General features: G+C 38.0%; 1 protein-coding gene across 2 annotated transcripts in view; it reads right to left on the bottom strand.

Annotated features, from left to right (window-relative positions):
• Nucleotides 1-2,067: 2,067 nt before the first annotated feature.
• The window catches only part of bpgm (2,3-bisphosphoglycerate mutase), a 37,758-nt gene continuing 17,935 nt past the window's right edge, over nucleotides 2,068-21,890 (bottom strand). For both annotated transcript variants that reach the window (XM_059987581.1, XM_059987583.1), the window contains exon 3: nucleotides 2,068-3,355. In XM_059987581.1, coding sequence (XP_059843564.1) covers nucleotides 3,177-3,355 — 179 coding nt within the window. In that variant the 3' untranslated portion in view covers nucleotides 2,068-3,176. The remainder of the gene's footprint in view (nucleotides 3,356-21,890) is intronic.

The raw sequence follows: 21,890 nt of genomic DNA, 5'->3' as shown, positions 1-21,890 counted from the left end.
TTGAGTACAGGAGATGGACATTGTGTATGTAAGAGAGATTAGTTAGGCATTTAATTCTTAGGTTGATGTGGGACATCACAGGCCAAAGAGTCTGCTGCTGTGCTATACTACTCTATGTTCTAAGATTTTCCAATGAAAACAGATCATTTATTCAAAAAGACAGCAGTCTTCCAATGCAAACTTTTTAAAAATTGAACCACATTCCTTCCCCCCAGCTAATAATTGAAATTCATTTTTCATTATAAAACCGACAATTATAGTATCTAAACCTAGTACATTTTACAGATTTTCCCCAGCATTCACTTCAGAGTTTAATTAGGTGACTGCTGCTTCAATACTGCAAGAACCTTTCAAAGATGATACAGGGGGAATGTTCTCTCCTTCAATACAATGATAATTCACCTAATTTTCTGGGAAATTAATTAGACTGGAATTAATTTCTAATGAAGATTTGGTCTTAAACTATACTTATTATACAGGTCTATGGTATCTTTCTGATATGTTAAACTAACCTCAGATGAAACATTTAGGGGGACAGGAGTTCTCAAACCAGGGACTTTTAAATATCTCAGCATTCAACTTTAATTACTTCAATTATTGGTTCCAGGCAGTGTGTTCGTCACAAGATAATACACAAGCAGAAAGTGTAATCACTCATGATGTGGGTGGGCACTGGATGCTTAATGCAGTTTCACAACTGAATATGCAGTAGATCACATGGCAGTCAATTCCCACAATTCATTACCAAAGATAAATTGTGAAGACAATTCAAGCTAATCATTCCTTAGCAAGTGAGCAATTACTTACTAACAACTAGAACTGCAAGATACAATTAGGGGAGAAAAATCTGGTACAACTGCATGCATGTCCAGGGAACAGCCTGCTGCCCAGAAATGAACCAGGCCAGGCTGAAAAAGTACAGCTCAAATGTATCAACTTCCACACTCTCACCCTCCACAATATTTGAGACTTACCTCTTTATTGTGACTGAAGAAATACTTCAGTGTCTTGGCCCTAACTTCTGAGATTTCCCATCAAAACATTTAAGATAAAATGACAGCTTAAATGTTGCCAGCGAACAATATTATTTGATAAAATGTCAGATCACATTTTCTTGTACTATTTTATCCATATAATATTTACATGTGCTATACTTAATACATTCAAGCATTCCATACGATTAACATAAATACTGCTAACACTAATACTGAATAGTTATGGTATTACTGCACACATTTAGATGCTCTTCAACAAGTGAGACAGAATTGCCACTAATAACTCTTCATATTTTTATTAAAATGACAACTCTATTCAATCTCAGACTGTGGATAGGTGGAGGTCGACATTGGTCTCGGCACAGTCACCAAACAGTTATGTCAAGTGTTCTATAATGTAGACGCCAGCTCTTTTTGCTGCATCAGTTTGATACAACCTATTAGACCGGTTCTGAGGAGGGGGACATATGGGCTAGTCCAAGAGACACACAAACAATACTAAGCAAAAGTCTTAGGCACTTGTAAAAAAAAATCTGTAAAGCAAAGATGCTTTCAGAAATAATGAAAAGTTTCTAAATATCAAAAAAATACTGTCAAGAGCAATAAATAGTAAAAGACTAAATCAAATCAATATTTGGTGTGATCACACTTTGCCTTTAAAACTGCATCAATTTTTGAAGGTACATTGTTGTGCAATATCTTAAGGAATCAGCTGGTAGATTGTTCCAAGCAACTTTGAGAATTTGCCACAGTTCTTCTGCAGACTTCAGTTGTCTCGTTGTCTTCTGTCTCTCCAGGTAATCCCAGACAGCCTTGATGATGAGATCAGGGCTCTGTGGCGACCAAACCATTTGAAACATAAAATCTAGGGTGCCCAAGACCTTTGCACAGTACTGTATTTCTCTTAAAATATATTAAGAGAAGCATCTGCATTTTATTAATGATCTATGAACATTTCAATGGTCATTTCTGACATTAGAATACATTTTCTTAAATTCTAAATTCTCAAAAGGTCCAGGCAGCTTTGAACACTTACTTATTCAATCACAGATCACACAAGATAATTGTTCAATGCTTCACTTTTATTTGTGGATCATTAGTTCAACAGAACAAGTTAAACAATGATGAGGGCAAAAATCAGGTCCATGACAATAATGAACCAACAGGATTCCAGCTATCCAAAACCACCAATTAATGAAGTACTCCAGAAAACAGCATGGTTGTTAACTTATTGAACTATCTTCATAATTTACCCCCGTACACCGTGCACCCTTAAAGGAATTCTAATTCTGCATTTATCCCTAACAACTGAAAAGAATCAAGCATGGACTGCAGTACATATAGAAGTCATCCTTCAGTACTTCACCCTACCACTCTCTAACCTTGCATCAGTCTCAAATAAGTTTGCACAATTCTTACAGCGTGTTGATGATCCAAATATGATTTGGAGGGGTATCAGCTGAAAGGAAGGAACCCTGAACTAAAATTTCCTCTAATCTGGACAGGTTTCTGCCAAGAGGGTACTCAGGTCAAATCAAACAACATATTAAACAAGATTGCCATTTGGTAACAAATTAGTGTAGCAAGTAATGCCAAATACACCTTTATTAATTCATTCTTCTCATTTACATTTAGAATGTACTGTTGAAATTACCCAAAGGATCTGGCAACTGTGCTACAGAGGACCAAAGAATAAATGCTCATATTGTTCCTTCCCCTCAACTGCAACCACCCGCCCCCACCCCTCAACTTCCCTACCAAAATCTATGACCATCAGCATGATTGCAGAGAGGGGGCCCTAGAAATCATCCAAAAGATGTTTTTTTTAAATTCTGATTTGGAAGACATTTGAAAAGGTACTTGATACTTCGATTTTGCCATGCAATTAGAAAGCTTTCAATACTGCAAATATGCATGAAAACACTAATTTTACTTTCTCAAATAAATAACCTGACATTCCAGGTGCAAGGAAATAAATAAAGCCAATATAATCTATCCTCACTGTGCAGCTGAGAGCACCAAAAGAAAGTAGCTGTCACAAACAATGCAATCTCAATGTAACAACGGAGCCAAGTGCAACATTTACAAGTGCTAATGTGAAACTAACATCTTCTCTTCAGGGACATAATACCCATGGTTGCTGTGAATTTCAGTTTTTAAATTATATCTCTCCTCCAAAGGTTATTTTGTTGGAGCTTTTGCTTTGCCCTGATCCTCCACTTTTTTGATTGCTGCCTGAATAGCCTGTTGGTCACCCAGAAGTTCATGTTGTTTAATAGGATGAAGGGATTCATCAAGCTCCAAGAGGACTGGGATTCCAGTGGGCAAGGTCAAATTAATTATTTCATCATCCGGGATCCCTGGAATAAAAAGAAAAAAAACAGATTAGGGGGTGGAAGCTTGGAAACAGATGGGTCATCCCATTTTAAACAAAAGGCAAGATTAGGAATTGTATAACAGTAAATCTTTGCACAGGTTCTCTATGCGAAACAAGTACAGCACCAAAAAAGGCTGTCAAGTGATATAACTGAGGCTATTTTTAGCTGCTTCTCAAACTTGGCATTGATATCCTCTTGGTCTTTGTGCAATACACATCTGCAATTAAGGCCAATTACTCAAAAAAAACAGCTGCTTTCAAAAACCAAGCCCAAAATAAAAGGGAAAAAGCTTAAATGCACAAATGCTAATACTGAAATTCAGTAGTTTAATATTCACAATCAAAAACTAAACCCATTTAGTTACAGAAATATTTTATGTTGAAAGTAACAAAATGAAATTCAAAGATTTATATTTGCAACTAAGTTCATGCATGGCATCTTTAACGTTCAAAATATACAGCAAGACATAACTAAAAACAAGTTAATTTTGTTCCCCAAAATCTGGATCAAAGAAAAAGCTTCTGATAAAGTGTATTCATTCTCAGGTGCCAGTTACTCTCCATAAAAACTCCCTGAAAAATTCTCAGAAGCATGCTTCTCACTTGCTCATCTGTTAATCTGTTATTTTGTACAGAAGCAGCCCAATTTAGATTATTTTTGTATTGTGTTATATTGTCTTGATATCATGTCAAGATTTGCCAGACTCAAGGATTTGCAAAGTTTGCTGGATCTAATTGAGGGATTCTGGAGGTTTATATATTGAATAACAGATAGTCAAGAATGAGTTACAAGCTGGATTCCAATCAAGGGCTATACGGTTAGGAAACAAATTTCAGAGAGAATTTAATCACAGAATTTGGGAGGGTAAGAGACAGAGAAACATGGGAGTGGCATAATGATTTATTCTCAACTTATTAGAAGTAGGGACAGCAAGTTCAAGAACACGTTTTAACCCAAACAACGGTCTTTGTTGTTTGGGTTAAAACTTGTTCTTGAACTTGCTGTCCCTACTTATATATATCATTATACCACCTTATTTTGATTTGCATTTAAAAGCGTTGTGACTCCATTCCAACTGAAGGCTGAAAGTTTTAAAGGATCTTCAGTTGGTTTGTCTCCAAAGGTAGTTGATGGCCACTCAAGAAATTGCCTTGTCAGTTTCCAAAACAAACATCTTATGTGACCCCCACCCCCAGCATCTATGAACCATTAGTGTTGATAGAGAAAAAAGTATACTTTTGGGATGCATCTGCTTAACGTGGATTCGGTGAAAAACCCACAATACAAATGGTTTTCTAGGAATGTAATCCCTCTAATGCTTGACTAATCTGTTGGAGTTTTTTGAGGGTGTAACAAGGATGTTAGATGAGGGTAAGCCAATGGATGTTGTGTACCTAGATTTTCAGAAGGCATTCGATAAGGTGCCACATAGGAGATTGGTGAGTAAAATCAGAGCTCATGGCATTGGGGGCAGGGTTTCAACATGGATAGAAAACTGGTTGGCAGATAGAAAGCAAAGGGTAGCAGTGAATGGGTGTTTCTCGGGCTGGCTGGAGGTGACTAGTGGGGTACCACAGGGCTCTGTATTGGGACCACAGCTCTTTACGATTTATGTCAACGATTTAGATGAGGGCATTGAAAACTATATCAGCAAGTTTGCTGACAATACTAAACTGGGTGGCAGTGTGACATGCGAAGAGGACGTTAGGAGAATACAGGGAGACTTGGATAGGCTGGGTGAGTGGGCAGATACTTGGCAGATGTCATTCAATGTGAATAAATGTGAAGTTATCCACTTTGGAAGCAGGAACAAGAGGGCAGAGTATTGTCTGAACGGTGTAGAGTTAGGTAAGGGAGAAATACAAAGAGAGAGTCCTAGTTCACCAGTCAATGAAGGTGAATGAGCAAGTGCAACAGGCAGTGAAGAGGGCAAATGGAAAGTTGGCCTTTGTTACAAGGGGAATTGAGTACAAGAGCAAGGATGTCCTTTTGCATTTGTACAGGGCCCTGGTGAGACCACACCTGGAATATTGTTTACAGTTTTGGTCTCCAGGTTTAAGGAAGGACATTCTGGCAATTGAGGAAGTGCAGCATAGATTCACTAGGTTGATTCCTGGGATGGCAGGGCTGTCTTACGCAGAGAGATTGGGTTTGTACACGCTGGAATTGAGGAGATTGAGAGGAGATCTGATTGAAACGTTTAAGATAATTAAAGGATTTGATAGGATTGAGGCAGGAAATATGTTCCAGATGTTGGGAGAGTCCAGTACCAGAGGGCATGGATTGAGAATAAGTCAGTTATTTAAAACTGAGTTGAGGAAGAGCTTCTTCTCCCAGAGAGTTGTGGAGGTGTGGAATGCACTGCCTCGGAAGACGGTGGAGGCCAATTCTCTGGATGCTTTCAAGAAGGAGCTAGATATATATCTGATGGATAGGGGAATCAAGGGATATGGGGACAAGGCAGGGACTGGGTATTGATAGTGAATGATCAGCCATGATCTCAGAATGGCAGTGCAGACTCGAGGGGCCGAATGGTCTACTTCTGCACCTATTGTCTATTGTCTAATGTTGGAAGGTGGTGGCTCATCTTTAGAGGGCAGTGATTCACATTTCTCTTATTGTCATATGTACCTAGATATGGTGGAAAGCTTGCCTTGCATACTAATTATAGAGATCAAATCATTACACAGTGCATTGAGCTAGAAGGGAAAACTAGCAATGCAGAATAAAATGTAAAAGGTACCCAGAAACTACAGTGGAGGATAGTGATAAAGCGCAAGATAAATTGCGAGGCCAAGAGTACATCTTATTGTATAAAAGGTCTGCTCAAGAATCTGCTAACACTGGGATAAAATCAGTCCTTGAGCCCAGTGGTAGGTGCTTTCAGGCATTTATTTTCTACTCAATGGAAGAGAGGAGGAGAGAGAATGGCTGGAGTGGGCAAAGTCTTTGTCTATACTTCTCACTGCCTCAGTAAGCAGCCAACATAATCAGAGTCCATGGAAGGGAGACTGGTTTCTGGGAATGTGCTGAGGTATGTTCACTATTTTGAAGTTTCTTGCATCATTTGCAGAGCAATTAGCATGCTAAAACAATATGCAGTAAAACTATGCTATTTTACCATATGAAAAGCTCACTAGGGTCAGAGGTTCTCACATGTCTGCTCTGCTCAGCTGGTTCACTGAAATTTATTACACTGTAATACTGCATAGCATCTTAAAGTGAATTAGGATATTAATAGAAATAATATCCAAAAATCTGGGAAAAAACTTTCTGAAAAATAAAAACCCTAAGTATAGCAGATTATCAGATTTTAAACTGTAAGCAGCGCCCTGATAAATGGATATACCCGAGAACACTCAAAATAAATCATTAAACATAAAATTGCTGAACTATTCTACTAAGCCCCTATAGGTGCTCTATCATTAAGAATAACCTGAGTTTTTAACCTTAGTTTCACTTTCCTGCAGTAACCTCATTCCTACGTCCCTTAATAACCAGAAATCTATAATATTGTGTAAAGATGACCAAATTTGTATAGCCCCATACAATGGGTGAGGAAATTCCTCATTTGTTATGAATAACTAACTCCTGCCTCTGGACACTGGCTTAAGAAATCAATTCTGCCTCTACTAGCCAGAATCATACAGCTCCCATCCAAGTCTACATCAACCACTGAAGAACCCATTCATTTATTCTTATACCACACCAATTCATTTTATTCGTTGCACACTGAGAAGTCCAGAATTCTTCCTAGATTTGACAATGACATTTCCTATTCCTCCAAACTCAAAGACTATAAACCCAATCTGCTGATCCTCTGTATACAGATCTGCCATCCCAAGGATTAATCTGTTGAACTTTCACTGTACTAGGCAAGTGTATCCCGTTTTTTGACAGGGAGAGCAGATCTCTGCACAATATTCTATTTTGCAGTCTTACCAAGTCCCAATGAAATAGGAGCACAGGGTCTTTATTATTCAAATATTCTTGAAGGCCCATTTGCCTTCAAACTGCTTACTGACTAGCAAAAAACCTTCCACACACATTAACTTTCAATATCTCACCATACCAAAAATAAAAACTCCACCTTTGTATTTGTACTTCTGTTTTTACTGAACGCAGGATGTCCCATTTAGAGAAGTATAGATGCACCAGCCACTTGTGGAGCTGGCGGGGCTTATATGGAAGGGATCAATGGCAACAATATTTTTAAGAATCAGGCAAAAAAATCGAAAAATTCAAAGATTTCCAGGTTTAATGTGTGCCAGCAAGTCTATATGCAACTATGCCGCAGATGACAGTTTTAGCACAGGTCAGCTGAAACAGAAGCACAGTTAAAGGAAAGTTACAGAAATGAAAAAGGGTAACTTGAATAATGGTACAGATTCTAATCCATCAGCAAAGATACAATGATTGGACACAACCTGGCTTCTGCCATGTGCAGACAGAAGAATGCACAGCAGGGGGTCCCTGACCAGTGCTCTAAAATTTGGAGAAGTATTGGAAATGTAGCTTACTTCTAACAATGATCCAGAACTAGAAATATTAGTTGACAACTGGTATGTTTAAACATTTGCTTCTGGCAGCTTGAAGCTGTAGAGTGTACACTGTGAAAGGAATAAAACTACACTGCAGATAGAGCTAGATTTGGGAGCTGATTTAGAATTTAACCAGGATTAAGGTTGTTTTGTTATTGAAACAAAGCTCCAAATGCACAATGTTCAAACAATACAAGACAGTAAAGGAACTTCAATTACTTTCTTGAAGTTGAGTGCCAGAACAATTATAATATTTATATGTTGGGCATTAATGTAATGTTGCAAATTACATATTAAATTGCTACACCATTATATACTACAAGAGCCTTTTCATAACTTCATGAGCACACAAGTTACAGAATATTGGAAGCTCCAGTCCAATATGTGCACTAAACTGTATCACATTCCAATTTGCGGCTTGTCACATCTATCCAAGACAAACAAGCTTGACTGAAATTCTCATTTCTTGTACTGAATATTTAAATTTTTAAATTAAAAAATGTTAGTCAACTTTCATGTTTTCCCCAATTTCACTTCCATATCCAAGCTGATAATTATAAATGCAAAAATGCTGCTTTCCAGTTAGACCATAGACCTCTTCAGGATGATTGGCCAATGTGATGAAGTGGATTCATCACTTTTGTACCAGTAGCTACTTTATGGTGGCATGTGTATTGGCCCATTAAAGCTACTTAAGTGTCAAAATTAAAGCTTTCATTCAACTATGTGGACCAAATATGGCACAGTTAGCAGCAATATTCCAATTCCAACATTAATGTTTCACTCTAAATGGGACACAAAAGATATCATTGGTCCTCAGATGGTAGAGCTGCTTGAGTACCAGAAACTAAGACATCATGTGATACCATAGCCATAGCATTTATCTGATTTAAATACAATCAAGTTAGACTTCTGGTTAATAATAAATCAGAGCATTGATGGCAAAGGACTCAAAGACAATGGGATTGAATGTCAGGATTATGCGGTTACAGACCATTTTGAGATAGATGCTGGCTGGCATTTGAAATAGAAATATTACTTACCGATGTTAAAATATTGTTAGCCTGTTTCCATGTTGAGATAGATAGTTATTTTGAGGATTTGCAAATGTAATTGAGCATTTCACAACCAGCAGCAAATGTCCCCTCTTCTGACGTAATGGTCATTAAAGGCAGGTCATTAAGCAGCTCATAAATCAGGTCTAAAATAATGCCCTGTGGAACACGAGCTGTGATTTCCCAGGGCAGAAAGAACTTTCCTCTTACAACAAGCACCTTTGTGTGAAGCACAGTTTCCTTGATGCCCTCAACTTCAGATTTGCAAATACTCATTGATATACTCAATTAAAGGCTACATTGGTGTCAAGGAGAGCATCTCTTACTTCTGGAATTCAGCTCTTTGATCCATATTTGTGAACATGAATCTGAACAAAATTTCAATGAAACTCCTCTCTATCCCAATTGCTACAAAGACTTGTGAGAAAATCATCCCATTAAAATGGTATTAGCTTGGCAGGTTTTAGAATACAAAATAAACCTGCTTTTCTTCAAAAAATTAAAAGGTAATAGACTTTTGTTCTCACAAATCTGAAGAAACCACTGAAACGTAAGCAAGTGCTTTGGTCTTTAATAAAATTACATCATTGATTTCAACATTTTAAGGTTAGAAAATGATTTTTTTTTAAATCAATAAAGTATGTCTGTCTGTCTGTAACTGAGGTGACATCACTTAGTTACACAAACTAGAAAAATTATATTGGGAGCAACACACACACACACAAAACACTGGAAGAACTCAGGAGGACAGGCTACAACTCTGCGAAAAAAAAGTAAACAGTCAATGCTTCAGGTTGAGACCCTTCATCAGAACCGGAGGATAAGGTACTGGACAGGCCTATTTGCAGGCAGATGGAATCCCGGGGCTGTGGCAGCGACTGCGACAGGGACTCCATGGTGGAAAGTGTGGTGTGTAGAATGCAGAGGGAAAAGCAGTCAACTGAATGAGAGTACCTGGGGTCCTCAGTTGGTCCGAATACAGAAGCTTGAGAACAGATCTGGAAGCCACAATGAGTCCTAATGAAGGGTTTTGGCTGGAACGCTGATGGTTTACTCTTTTTCATAGATGCTGCCTGGCCTGCTGAGTTCCTCCAGTATTCTGTGTGTTGCTTTGGATTTCCTGCATCTGCAGATTTTCTTGTGTTTGAGAAGCTATATTGGGAATTTCAGAGTGATGGATCTCTGCCAGCCAATTCTTATGCTGACATCGCAAAAACTTAAAATGGCCCTTCATAGCGAACTTAGCAGAACAAGCCAATTGCTGCAAACTATACCAAGTTTAAGCAAAAACCACCAGGAACATAATCAATACTAATTACTAATGCAACACTATTCACAAATTACATATCTAAACATTCTACCTTGATGTAGCTCACCATCACATTACGTAGCTTAGCAATTTTCTAATTTTAGTTTTAATAAAGATGGGCTGGGGGGAGTTAGAGGTCAGACTGGAGTCTAGTCTTCTGCTCGGCACTGAAAGCCTATCAATCTGGGCATGCAACGAAGGACGTCCATGGACCAATGTTGGGCCAGCAAGCACTGAGGATGAAGACCAATAATGATGAAGGCCGTTGGACCCAGACATCAGCAAGTTCCACCCCAGCTCCTGGGATTAGAGGTTTGTTTAGGTTGGAAGCATGAAAGCTGGTGACCACTAAGCCAGTGTGTTCAGAATTTAAAGCCTGGAGTTCGGGTTCCTGTCATCGGCAAGTCCAGAGTTTGAGGCCAGAGAAACTTGCGGGCTGACCCAAACACATCCTTAGGTTGGTTGATGACAACACAAATGACACAATGTACTGTATGTTTTGACGTACATGCAATAAATGAATCTGAATGCCAGTTTAGCTGAATTGGCAATCTGAACTTCAACCAATAATTATGCTTAAAATAGTTTGCACCACTGTCTTTTCTTCCACACACTTAAGTTAATTGATAGAAAAACTAAATGAAGACATTTCAGAGACATGTCAAGTTTAATATTCTGTCATTGTAGTCCATAAAGGCAAAAGTGGGTTGAAAGGCAAGAACGCTATAGGTGGCAGCAGAATACTAGTAGTTGTGCTTGTAGCAAAGAATTAATTCTACTCCATTGGAAACGGCCTCAATCTACAATGGAATTCAAAGAGGTTACACTGTAGATGAATAATGCAAGCCCACGTTTTGTTGGCAGTTACTTTAAACACTGGAAAACTCTCGACTCCTTCATGAATGTGGAATCCCCAAGTTTCAAATTAGATGAGACCTGTCACAGAACACACATACCAATTTATTTGAATAGAAGTTCTATGGGAATAGGTAAGGGGATTAATAAAAAGTGGGTTTCAATAAACAATTTGACATTCATGCATCCAGTAACTTCATACTTTTCATTTTCAATGTAAAAATTTAATTGCTTGAGACCTGCAGTGGTAGGGTTTGAACTTATTCCTGATCACAAAGCTACTGCACACTAATGACATTCATCAGGTGTAGCTATTCACTAGCTAATGGACACTCACATGGACATAATTATATACAACCTTTTCCATATTTAAACAAAAGCAATTTCCCTACAAAGTTTAGCATCTGATTTTCCAGAGGCCTTTGACAATATTCTCCAAAGGCAGCGCGTTGCTTCATCCCACTCAGTGACAAACTAATGGTGCGAACACAATTATACAAACAGTGAGATCCAAACAGTCATTCCTCAGGCACAATCCACTGAAACTCATGGATATTGTTCAGTCAATTGGGGCGATATTAAGAGAAGCACACCCTTTCCCTCAACTCCAATGCCAAGTACTTACGCACATCTGGAGCAGAGCACCAGGGTGATTTTTTTCCACTTCTTTCATCTAAGGTGTGTTCAATTGAAATTTCCACTCTTTGACACTATCTGAAAGCAAGTAACACTTAATAAACTTGCATTCACAAGTTGTGAATTAGTTGCAGGAAGAATTATTTCAACTTTGCTGCAATTGAACAATAAATATACTTAAATACTTCCTGTGGAACACACTGTACAATACTTCTAGAAAACTCAATCTGTCCTAGCCATAAGACGAAGGACACATTATTTCCATAAAAGGCCACAATCACTTTACTGCTTGAAATCCAGTTGGCTGTCATACTGAAGAGTCATTATGAACCAAGGTTAACCCTTGGATTGAAAATGTGATCTGATATCTTAACACACTTGCATTGCAAGTCTCCCTACTACATTAAAAGGAAAAAAGTTGCTTGAAGTTTAAGATTTTTATCATATTAAATCAAATCCCAAGACACATTTTTAAAAACTACCAGTTATTCCCATTATGGACTAATTTTACCAAAACTGCTGGACAAAAACAAATGAACTTTTTTTTAAAAAAAGACGCAAGAGCAAGGGAGTAAATCCTAATTTTTCTTTCAAATCCAAATGGCCATGTGATGCAAACACATGGATTGTAATTTTACTGTTTTTGTATTATAAAGTCTTTGTTGTATTTATTCCCAGAATATGTTAATACTGAGACTCAATGCAGGCTCCTAGCAACTCATTCATTTATAGCAAAGAGAAAGATGACAATGCATTTGACCAGTAGAAATACTTGCATTCTAAGTGAATTGCTCCTTTGATGGAAAATACTGAAGTGTAGCAAGAAAGACTATTGTACCAGTCATGATTGTGGAATCAATCCAAAATTACTTCAAACATCTATCTTAAAGTAGAATGCTTATTTTCTTGTAAAGATATACATCAGAAATTGGCCCCAAAAATCAATAGGGAAAACCGAGAAATAAAAACTGTAAATTCAAAAGTTTGAATATGAACAGCAAGTGCTCGGAAGGTTCTCAGGCAGCACCTGAGATGAGCTCCGTAAACATTGTCACAATCGAAACAAAGAAAATCTATTCTAACTTGATCAAGAAACACTGGTATATTATAGAATACTCATGTTGTTCACATTATGTGGAACCAAACATCCAAGGTTTTACATTTCATCCAGAATTTTTAACATTCAGCATTCCATCAGTGGTGAGATCAGGGGTTTCTAACCTTTACGCCAGGGAGCCTTACCATTAACCAGTGTCTATGGACCCCAGGGTTGGAACCCAGTAGTGTTCATAAGTCTTTGCATCAAGACCAGACCCTAAAGCCTTCTTGCCCAAGAAGCAACTGAGCTACTACGATTTGTTGGAACCAAGGAGGCAAAAATCATCCAGGCAGCCAAGTAGCAGTCATCACCATAACTAGAAATATTCTTTTCAGTCAGGAAGGTGGTTGGACTGTCAGGGTTATTCATTCCTGTCCTCTAGTCAGGCAAGCAATTCAGGCTCCACCATGTCTGTACTACCAAGTTGCTGGAGAGACTCTCAGAAAGTACAGGTGGGAGAATTAAAATAGATCAAAGTACACTGAACCACAATTTAGACCAAGCATCATGATCTGTTGGTGAATGATAATCAAATTACTTCAGTAACAAAGCACTCATTAAGAATACTAGATGTTTCTATTATTGCAAATCTTAAAATGGAGAGGTCTGCAGTTTATTAAATCCTAACAGAGGCTACACTAGCATTGGAACATGCTCACTAGAACCCTACAAAATGCAGCTAGCTGACTCATTGTTATGACACCATTTAGTACAAAATAAGTTTAGCCAAGCTCACTTTCCAGTCCATTTTCTTTGGCAACAGTGAGAGATCAGGATTTAGCACCATCACTCCAAACATCATCTGTACTATGGTGGAGAGAATGGAATCCTATTAAACAGACTGATTTTAACAGTCTCCAATTTACTTGAGATGATACTTGATCATCTAAGCAATGGTTTTCACTGTAACCTAAAGTGTCTATTTAATACTGAAGACCATCTCAGGGGTTGTGATTATCTCAGCTGCAATGGTAACTTGCACTCTGGGAGTATTTCAGCCTCTTGTTTCTCCAGAAGGGTAACCAAAGAACAAAGGGAGCAGTCACTTTCATGGACAATACTCTTCATTCATTCATTGAGTAAAGATTAAATTGTCTTTATCAATGAAGGCATGGCATTCCTTTATTACAGAGCACCCCTCACTAATATACAATTTACTTTTTCAAAAAAACTGTGTGGAAATACTCTGTCACCCTCTGGTGGCAGACACTGGATAGTTTTCATCCCACTCCCACAACATTGACTGAGACCCAAAAAGCCTCAAATTCACCCTACATTCATGTCCAGCTTCTCAACCGAGTTGTTGAGATTTTCATCCCTGGGACTTCTGCACATTTAAAATACTTTACAATAGAAAAAAATGAATACAGAAACAGGCAAATAAAAGACAAGTATAACGTTGCAATTTTTTCAAATAGTTGACACACCCAGATTTCCTTCCTTCAACTGTACCAAGGCAAGCTTAGGATATTTGCGATAGACTAAATATTTTCATGTTAGACCTTTTAAGTCATAAACCAAGTTGAAATGCTGCAAAATCCCTCATTCTGTTGGCCAACTTGTTTATTCTGGATTAAAGGACAATGCCAATGCTAGGACCAGCAGCAAGTTATTTGTGCTCATAGTTTATGCATTAAAATATCTTTGCTCAAACACTACAAGATCAACAGCTATGGCAATTATACGTTAGCAAGGGATATGTCATATTTTAGTTAACCAAATGAAAACCACACTACAGCTGGTTTAGACTGGGGATAAATGAGACATACCATATCCTTAAACTGATGAACGTTGAATATTTTTAAATCAACCCTTAAGTACACCTGCTACATATTACACATCAACAATATTGAAACAAACTGTTGAACAGGTAACAGGGATACACAGGATGGAGAATTAGATAGAATGGCAATGAAAGCAGTGTGAAGTAATTCAGGTTGTGAGGGTGTGAGGAGGCACATAAACTGAATGGTTCCATTTTGAAGAGGCTATGGAAGCACAGGAATTTACAGAAAATCTTCAAAGATTAATAAAACTGCAATGCTTAGCTTACAACTAGTAAAATTGTACAATGCTAAGTTGATCACTTGTCGGGTTTAAGGAAGGATGCAAAGTTAATATAGAAGAATACCAGGAAATTTTTGCTAAGCAAAGATTTAGTGAGGTATTTAAGAACTCAGGCTGCGACAGTACATGAGCAACTGTTTTTATTGGCAGCAGGGTCAATAACTAATCTCAGCGTATTTGGAATGCATTGCCTTAAAGGGTGGAAGCAGATTTGATATATTATTGTGAAAAGAAAAATCTAAAGACACCTGGAGAAGGAAATATTTGCAGTACTAAGAGCAGAGAAGCAAGATTAAGTGGAAATTTCTTTTGTTTTTCTTTCTTTTACAGGGTTGATAGGTTTCCTACATCATGGAATAAAAGAACAGCTCACACTTGTGCAACATTTTCAATTACCTAACATCCTACAGAGAAGGTAGTGAACACAAAGTTGCTGAAAACAGGAGGATAAAATAATTTGAGATTCATTTTACTTTGCTTGATCTACTGATTTATTAAAAATACACAAAACTGACTCTCATCCATACCCCAACATTTTATTGTTTGGAAAGTGTAGTGATAGCAAAATGGCGACACCTGGTACATTCCATTTTAAGAGAGAGAGTGCGAACAAGAGAAAAACACATTATTTGAAATTACTTGGCAAAGATGCACATCTCACAGGATTCAATTCACACCTAGCCCATTAATTCAAACCGAGCCATGCCTACGGAATCATCATTATTATATAGTGTATAATGAAGACACCAAACCGGTAATTGCTTGATCACACTACTCTTCATTTCCCACCCCACCCCCCACAATGGCTGGGACAGAATTTGCAATACAAACCTCCAATCTCACCCCTAAAAATGACAGCAAACATTGCATCTCATCTAACACTTTCAGCAGCCCTGATTCAAAGCCATTTAATGCTAGCTGAAATAAATGATGCATCAAGTACAGAGAAGCAAAGGCAGAGGGGAAACAAGGACCAAAAATTAATTTGACATATTGTGCACAGAACCTTTCAACAGGCATCAACCAATATTCCACAAACCACATACATGATTTGAAAACGGTAGTTTCAGACATGCAAAATCATATCACTGTTGTCTATTATGATATATTAAACATTGTACAACCCTTCCCCAGACAGTCAATAGGATCTGCCCATTTAACAAATGAGCCATTCCCATATTAGGCTTAAAAAAAACACACACACACAATCTCCTACCCCTCTTCAGGCAAAGTAGTTGACAACATTGGTTCTTTAAATATATATTGATTTATTTAACAGTATCCAAGCATTACTGACATTTCCAGAACTTGATGTCTAACTCTAAAGGACTCGGGAGTGGGGCAGGGGCTGGGAAAGAGGTGGGGTGAGCTGCTCTCTTGAAGCACTGCAATCTCAATCTTAAGAGCCAATTGTAAGGAAAGAGTTAACTGCAATTCCTCCTTTATAAATGCCAAAATAAAATGTATCTCAGAAAGACAAAATAGTGTCAGTTTGAAACGTGATCATGGTTTTTCTTCCCCTTTATTGACCACTGTTTTGTCTGCTTTGAATGCACATCATTAAGATTAGATACCAGTAAAGAATCTTTTCTCCCTTACATACTTGCTGTCTGTATACTTGAGTTGTCTGTCTAGGCTAAAGGTTGTGAGAGATAAAAAGGTCTTACAGGGTATATTTCTTTGTATGGGGGGTGCGGGGAAGAATCTTCTCAGGCTGAGGCATGACGAGTATTGTGAGAATATTGGAGAAAGAGTGAAGGACGTTGAAAGAGAGGGCTGCGGAGTGGTAGTCAGTTCTGAGATTCCTCTCCGGCATTGTGCAGATTAATTCATTAAGTGAATGATATGTCATTTTCTGTACCACTACTTCAGTAATCATTTGTTTTTTCCTTTCAACATTACATTTTTGCTAATTTAAATAAACTGATATCGTGTGGCCTTCAGTAAGTGCGCAGGGCATAACTTTGTGAATACATATGCAAATGCACTGAGCCGAATTTTTAAAATATAGAACACAGAACACATTTTAAATTAATTTTCATTACACCAGTACAGATTCTTATGGCATCTCTACGAAAGTTTGGCAAATTGAGTGGTGTACACCTTGGAAATGGCCACTTAACATTCATACCAATTCAACCTTATTATAAATAGCAGATAGGCTATTTTCTTCTCTGAAGTGTATACATTTGTTCTTTCCCACCTCCCCTTCTTTCTTACACCAATTTTTAAGCCATGAAACATTGCACAGCACCTCTGGCTTTTGATTCACTCTAATGAAGGTAAGGTCATACTCAAGTATATACAGGGGAAAGCCACTAAATACAGAAAAAAAATGTCTGAAGTTTCTGGAAATTCATAGTAAGTTCTTCAGGACCAAAAAGCAATGAATTGTGATATAAAAAAATTTTTTAAAAGGAAAATCAAGTTGCTGATTTTGGATCACAAAAAAATTTGTAGAATGCCTACAAGCTGGGTTGTTAGTACAGCTTGTGGTTGAGCCCACTAGGGGATAAGCTACTCTGCATTGGGTGTTGTGCAATGAACCGGATTTGATTAGGCAACTTAAAGGAACTCTTTGGAAGCAGTGATTATAATATGATAGAATTCACCCTGCAATTTGAGATGGGGAAGTCAGATGTATCAGTGTTACAGTGGAGTAAAAGGCATTACAGAGGCAGGAGACAGGAGCTGGCCAGAGTTGATTGGCAGGGGCACTAGTAGGGATGACAGAAGAACAGCAGTGGTTGAAGTTTTGGGAGCAATTTGAAAGGCACAGGGTAGATAAATCCCAAAGCAGTACTTGTATTCTAAAGTAAGGATGATGCCACTGTGGCTGACAAGGCAAGCCAAAACCAACACAAGAGCAAAAGAGGGCATATAACACAACAAATTTGTGGAAAGTTATAGGATTTGAAACCTTTTAACAATCAACAGAAGGCAACTAAAAAGTCACACGGGAAAAGATGAAATATGAAGGTAAGCTAGCCAATAATATCAAAGAGGATGCCAAAAGTTTCTTCAGATATATGAAGAGTAAAGGGAAGCAACAGTAGATATCAGACCGGTGGAAAATGATGTACAGGTAGTAATGGGAAACAAACAAATGGCAGTGAAACTTAATAAATATGTTGCATCAGTCTTCACCGTGGAAAACATTAACGGTATGCCGAAAGCTCAAGAGTGACAAGGGGCAGAAATGAGCATTGTTGCTATTACTAGGGAGAAGATGCTTGGGAAGCTGAAAGGTCAGAAGGTAGACACCTGGACCAGATGTTGTACACCCCAGGGTTTTGAAAGAGGTGGCTGAAGATATTAATAATCTTTCAAGAATCTGGACTGGAAAAGTGCAGATGTCACTATACTCTGCAAGGAGGGAGAGAGGCAGAAGAAAGGAAATTATAGGCCAGTTTTTCTGACCTCAATGTTTGGGAAGATGTTGGAGTCGATTAAAATGAAGTTTCAGATTACCTGGAGGTACATGATAAAACAGGCCAAAGTCAGCATGGTTTCCTTAAGGAAAAATCTTGCTTGACAAGTTGTTGGAATTCTTTGAGGAAATAACAAGCAGGATAGACAAAGGAAAGTCAGTGGATATTTACTTGGATTTTCAGAAGAAGATTTGACAAGGTGCACACATGAATCTGCTTAACAAGACAAGAACCCATTGTATTATAGGAAAGAATCTAGCATGGATAGAGCATTGCCTGCTTGGCAGGAGGCAAAGACTGGGGATAAAAGGAACCTTTTCCACAGAGGTTGGTGTTGGGACCATTTCTTTTTACATAGTATGTCAAGGATTTGGATAATGAATTGATGGCTTTGTGACCAAGTATACAGAAAATATGACGATAGTTGGATGGACAGATAGTGTTGAGGAAGCAGGAAGTCTGCAGAAGAACATGGAGAGATTTGGAAGATGGGTTAAGAAGTGACAGTGTCAGTAAGTACATGGTCAAGTACCTTGGTAGAAGGAATAAAAATGTAGACTATTTTCTAAATGGGGAGAAAATTTTTTTTAAAAAGGAGCAAAGGGCCTTGGGACCCTCCTGGAAGACTACATAAAGGTTAGTATGCAGGTTTGAGTCAGCAGTGAGGAAGGTAAATGCAATGTTAGTATTTATTTCAAGAGGACTAGCATATAAACACAAGTATGCAATACTGAGTCTTTATAAGGCACTGGTGAGGCCTCACTTAGAGTACTGTGAGCAGTTTTTGGCCCCTTATCTAAAAACGGATGTGCTGACATTGGACAGGGTTCAAAGCAGGCTCATGAAAATGACTCCAGGAATGAAAAGCTTATCATGAGGAGTGTTTGATGGCTCTAGGCCTGTATTCACTGGAATTAAAAATGATGGGGGGGGGGGTAATCTCACTGAACCCTATGAATATTGAAATACCTACATAGAATACATGCACAGCAAATGTTTCCTATCGCAGGGGAATCTAGTACCAGCGGCACATCCTCAGAATAGAGGGAACGTCCATTTAGGGCAGATGAGGAGTAATTTCTCATCATAATGAGGTGGTGAATCTGTGGAATTATTTGCCACAGGTGGCTATGGAGTCCAGGTCATTAGGTGTATTTAAGGTGGCAGTTGATAGATTCTTCATTAGTCAGGGTGTGACAGTTATGGGAAGACAGCAGAATGAGATGGAAGGAAATGAATCAGCCATGGGCCAAAGAGCCTAATTGTGCTCCTATGTCTTAAGGTCTTATGGCAATTATGCCCAAATCAGCCACTCCAAAGGAAGAATTTAAATCATTCTAAAATAAATATCATCACATATCCTTAATTCTAAATTTCATGAAGTACTATGTTTAAGTACAAGGAGAATCTGATGTGGAACTTCTTTATTCAGTGGATGGTGCAGCTGCAGGTAAGTGATGCCAGCAGGAGTGATAGATGCGGTTTCAATTACAACATTTAAGAGATGTTTGGAGAGATTCTTGGATGAGTGTGATATGGAGGGCAATGATGTAGGTGCAGGTAGAAAAGTAAGTTGGTATGGACTAGATAGGCTTAAGAACCTAGTATTCTACGAATCCATGTCCTTTTAAACACTATGCAGATATGATGGACATTGACCCTGAAGCTTAAAATGCCCAAAAAAGGAATCATTAAAGAGCAGCTTTAAATAACCTTATCTTGTCAGACTGCAGCAAAATCATTTTAGTCAATGTGGTGCCATTGACAGTCAAAGATTTTGTTTAAATGTTAATGTGTCATTTCTCACAACAGCTTACAATAAAGTTTTGCTTTATTCAAAAAAAAGAAAACGCATTTCTCAGCCTAATCTAATCTTAGATTTATTGGCCTTTCTCACAGCAGTTAACTGCACTCCTACACTGATCTATTAATAAAAGGTTAAGCAAGTATAGTTTTGGATGCACTGCCATCTCTAAATGTCAAAGGTCATTTCACTTTAATCAGCTGTATGGAATATCCAAATGTTAAAATAAACACTTTAGCAATCTGTTTTGCACTTCAGGTTAATACCATAGGGTTATAGGAAACTACTGACATGAACCAAAACAATGAAATTGTAAAATACAAATATTCAGAATTTTTTGTTCAATTATGGTATACGTTGATTCAGCTAACCTCCATTATCAATGGAAATTGATTAAGTGCTGACCCAGCAGCAGATAAAAACATCCAACAATTCTGACTTTGGTTGAAAAGAGTGAATGTTAGCACACAGGTGTAAAAATTGAGAGTTTAATGCCTTCATATCTGCTAACTACAGAACACTCAACTATTCAAACTAATTCCACAGTCCCCTTATTTATAAAGCCATGATGGTCAATATAGATACCAGTGTCAAGCAATAGCTTAAAATGACATTTGCAATATCCATTACTACCCTCCAGCCACCAGCACTACCAAAACTTTATATGACATCTTTAGTATGATCAAACATCAAGGCATTCAGTTTTACAATATTTAACAAATTGTAGTACAAGGTTATCAGAAAAGACGATCGAGTCAATGCAGCAAGTTTTAAGAACTATCACAAAAGGAGAAAAATCTCGAACACTAGAAAATCTGCAGATGCTATTTTGTGTGTGTTACAAAGGAGGCAGATTGCTTAAAGGAGTTTCAAGAGTTTTGATCAAAAACATCAAAAATCAATGGTATCAATGGCAAAGCAATTAAGTCAAGTCAACTTTTATTGTCATTTCGACCATAACTGCTGGTACAGTGCATAGTAAAAATTAGACAACGTTTTTCAGGACCATGGTTTACATGACACGGTACAAAAAACTAGACTGAACTACGTAATTAAAAAAACACAGAGAAAGCTATATTAGACTACAGACCTACACTGGACTACATAAAGTGCACAAAAACAGTGCAGGCATTACAATAAATAATAAACACTTGGAAAAAGCAAAGAACAGAATTAGATGAACACAAATCTATCAGATGAAGGCTTGGACACAATGCAGAGATCAACTTGGAAAGTTTGGGGTTGGAGAAGAGCCTCAACTATCAAATGTAATTACGTACATGCAAGTGCAAAGTGTGAAGATAAACTGGCACAAGATACATGCAGCACAACTTTGAGCAAATATTTACAGGGTGATAGATCTGAGGCTGATCAGCAATAGAACAGTCAACCCTAAAGGTAGATACAAATACTGTCTACCTTTCTGGCAAAATAGCACCTGCATACAACGCTCCTTGAGTCAACATTTCCTGGATAGATCATGAAATCATATTTCACTCTTTTGTCTTATGTTTGTTTTTCGTCGTGGAAGTGATTCGAGAGCTGTTGGAGCCTGTGAATTGCTATTTGGAGATTGTTCCAGCACTCTGCAACCTTCAAGAATGTTTGGGAGGCAGAGGCAGCAAGTGGGAATCTCATGGCAGGCAGGCTGTGAGCCAATGATCAACTCCATTTCACCAATTAAATCTTCCACTGCTTGCCAATTAATGCAACAAGGGAG

This window comes from Hypanus sabinus, chromosome 13 (genome assembly GCF_030144855.1).
Source record: "Hypanus sabinus isolate sHypSab1 chromosome 13, sHypSab1.hap1, whole genome shotgun sequence".
NCBI lineage: Eukaryota > Metazoa > Chordata > Chondrichthyes > Myliobatiformes > Dasyatidae > Hypanus > Hypanus sabinus.
Note: the sequence above shows the minus strand (reverse complement) of the source record. Positions and strands in the feature narration are given on the sequence as shown.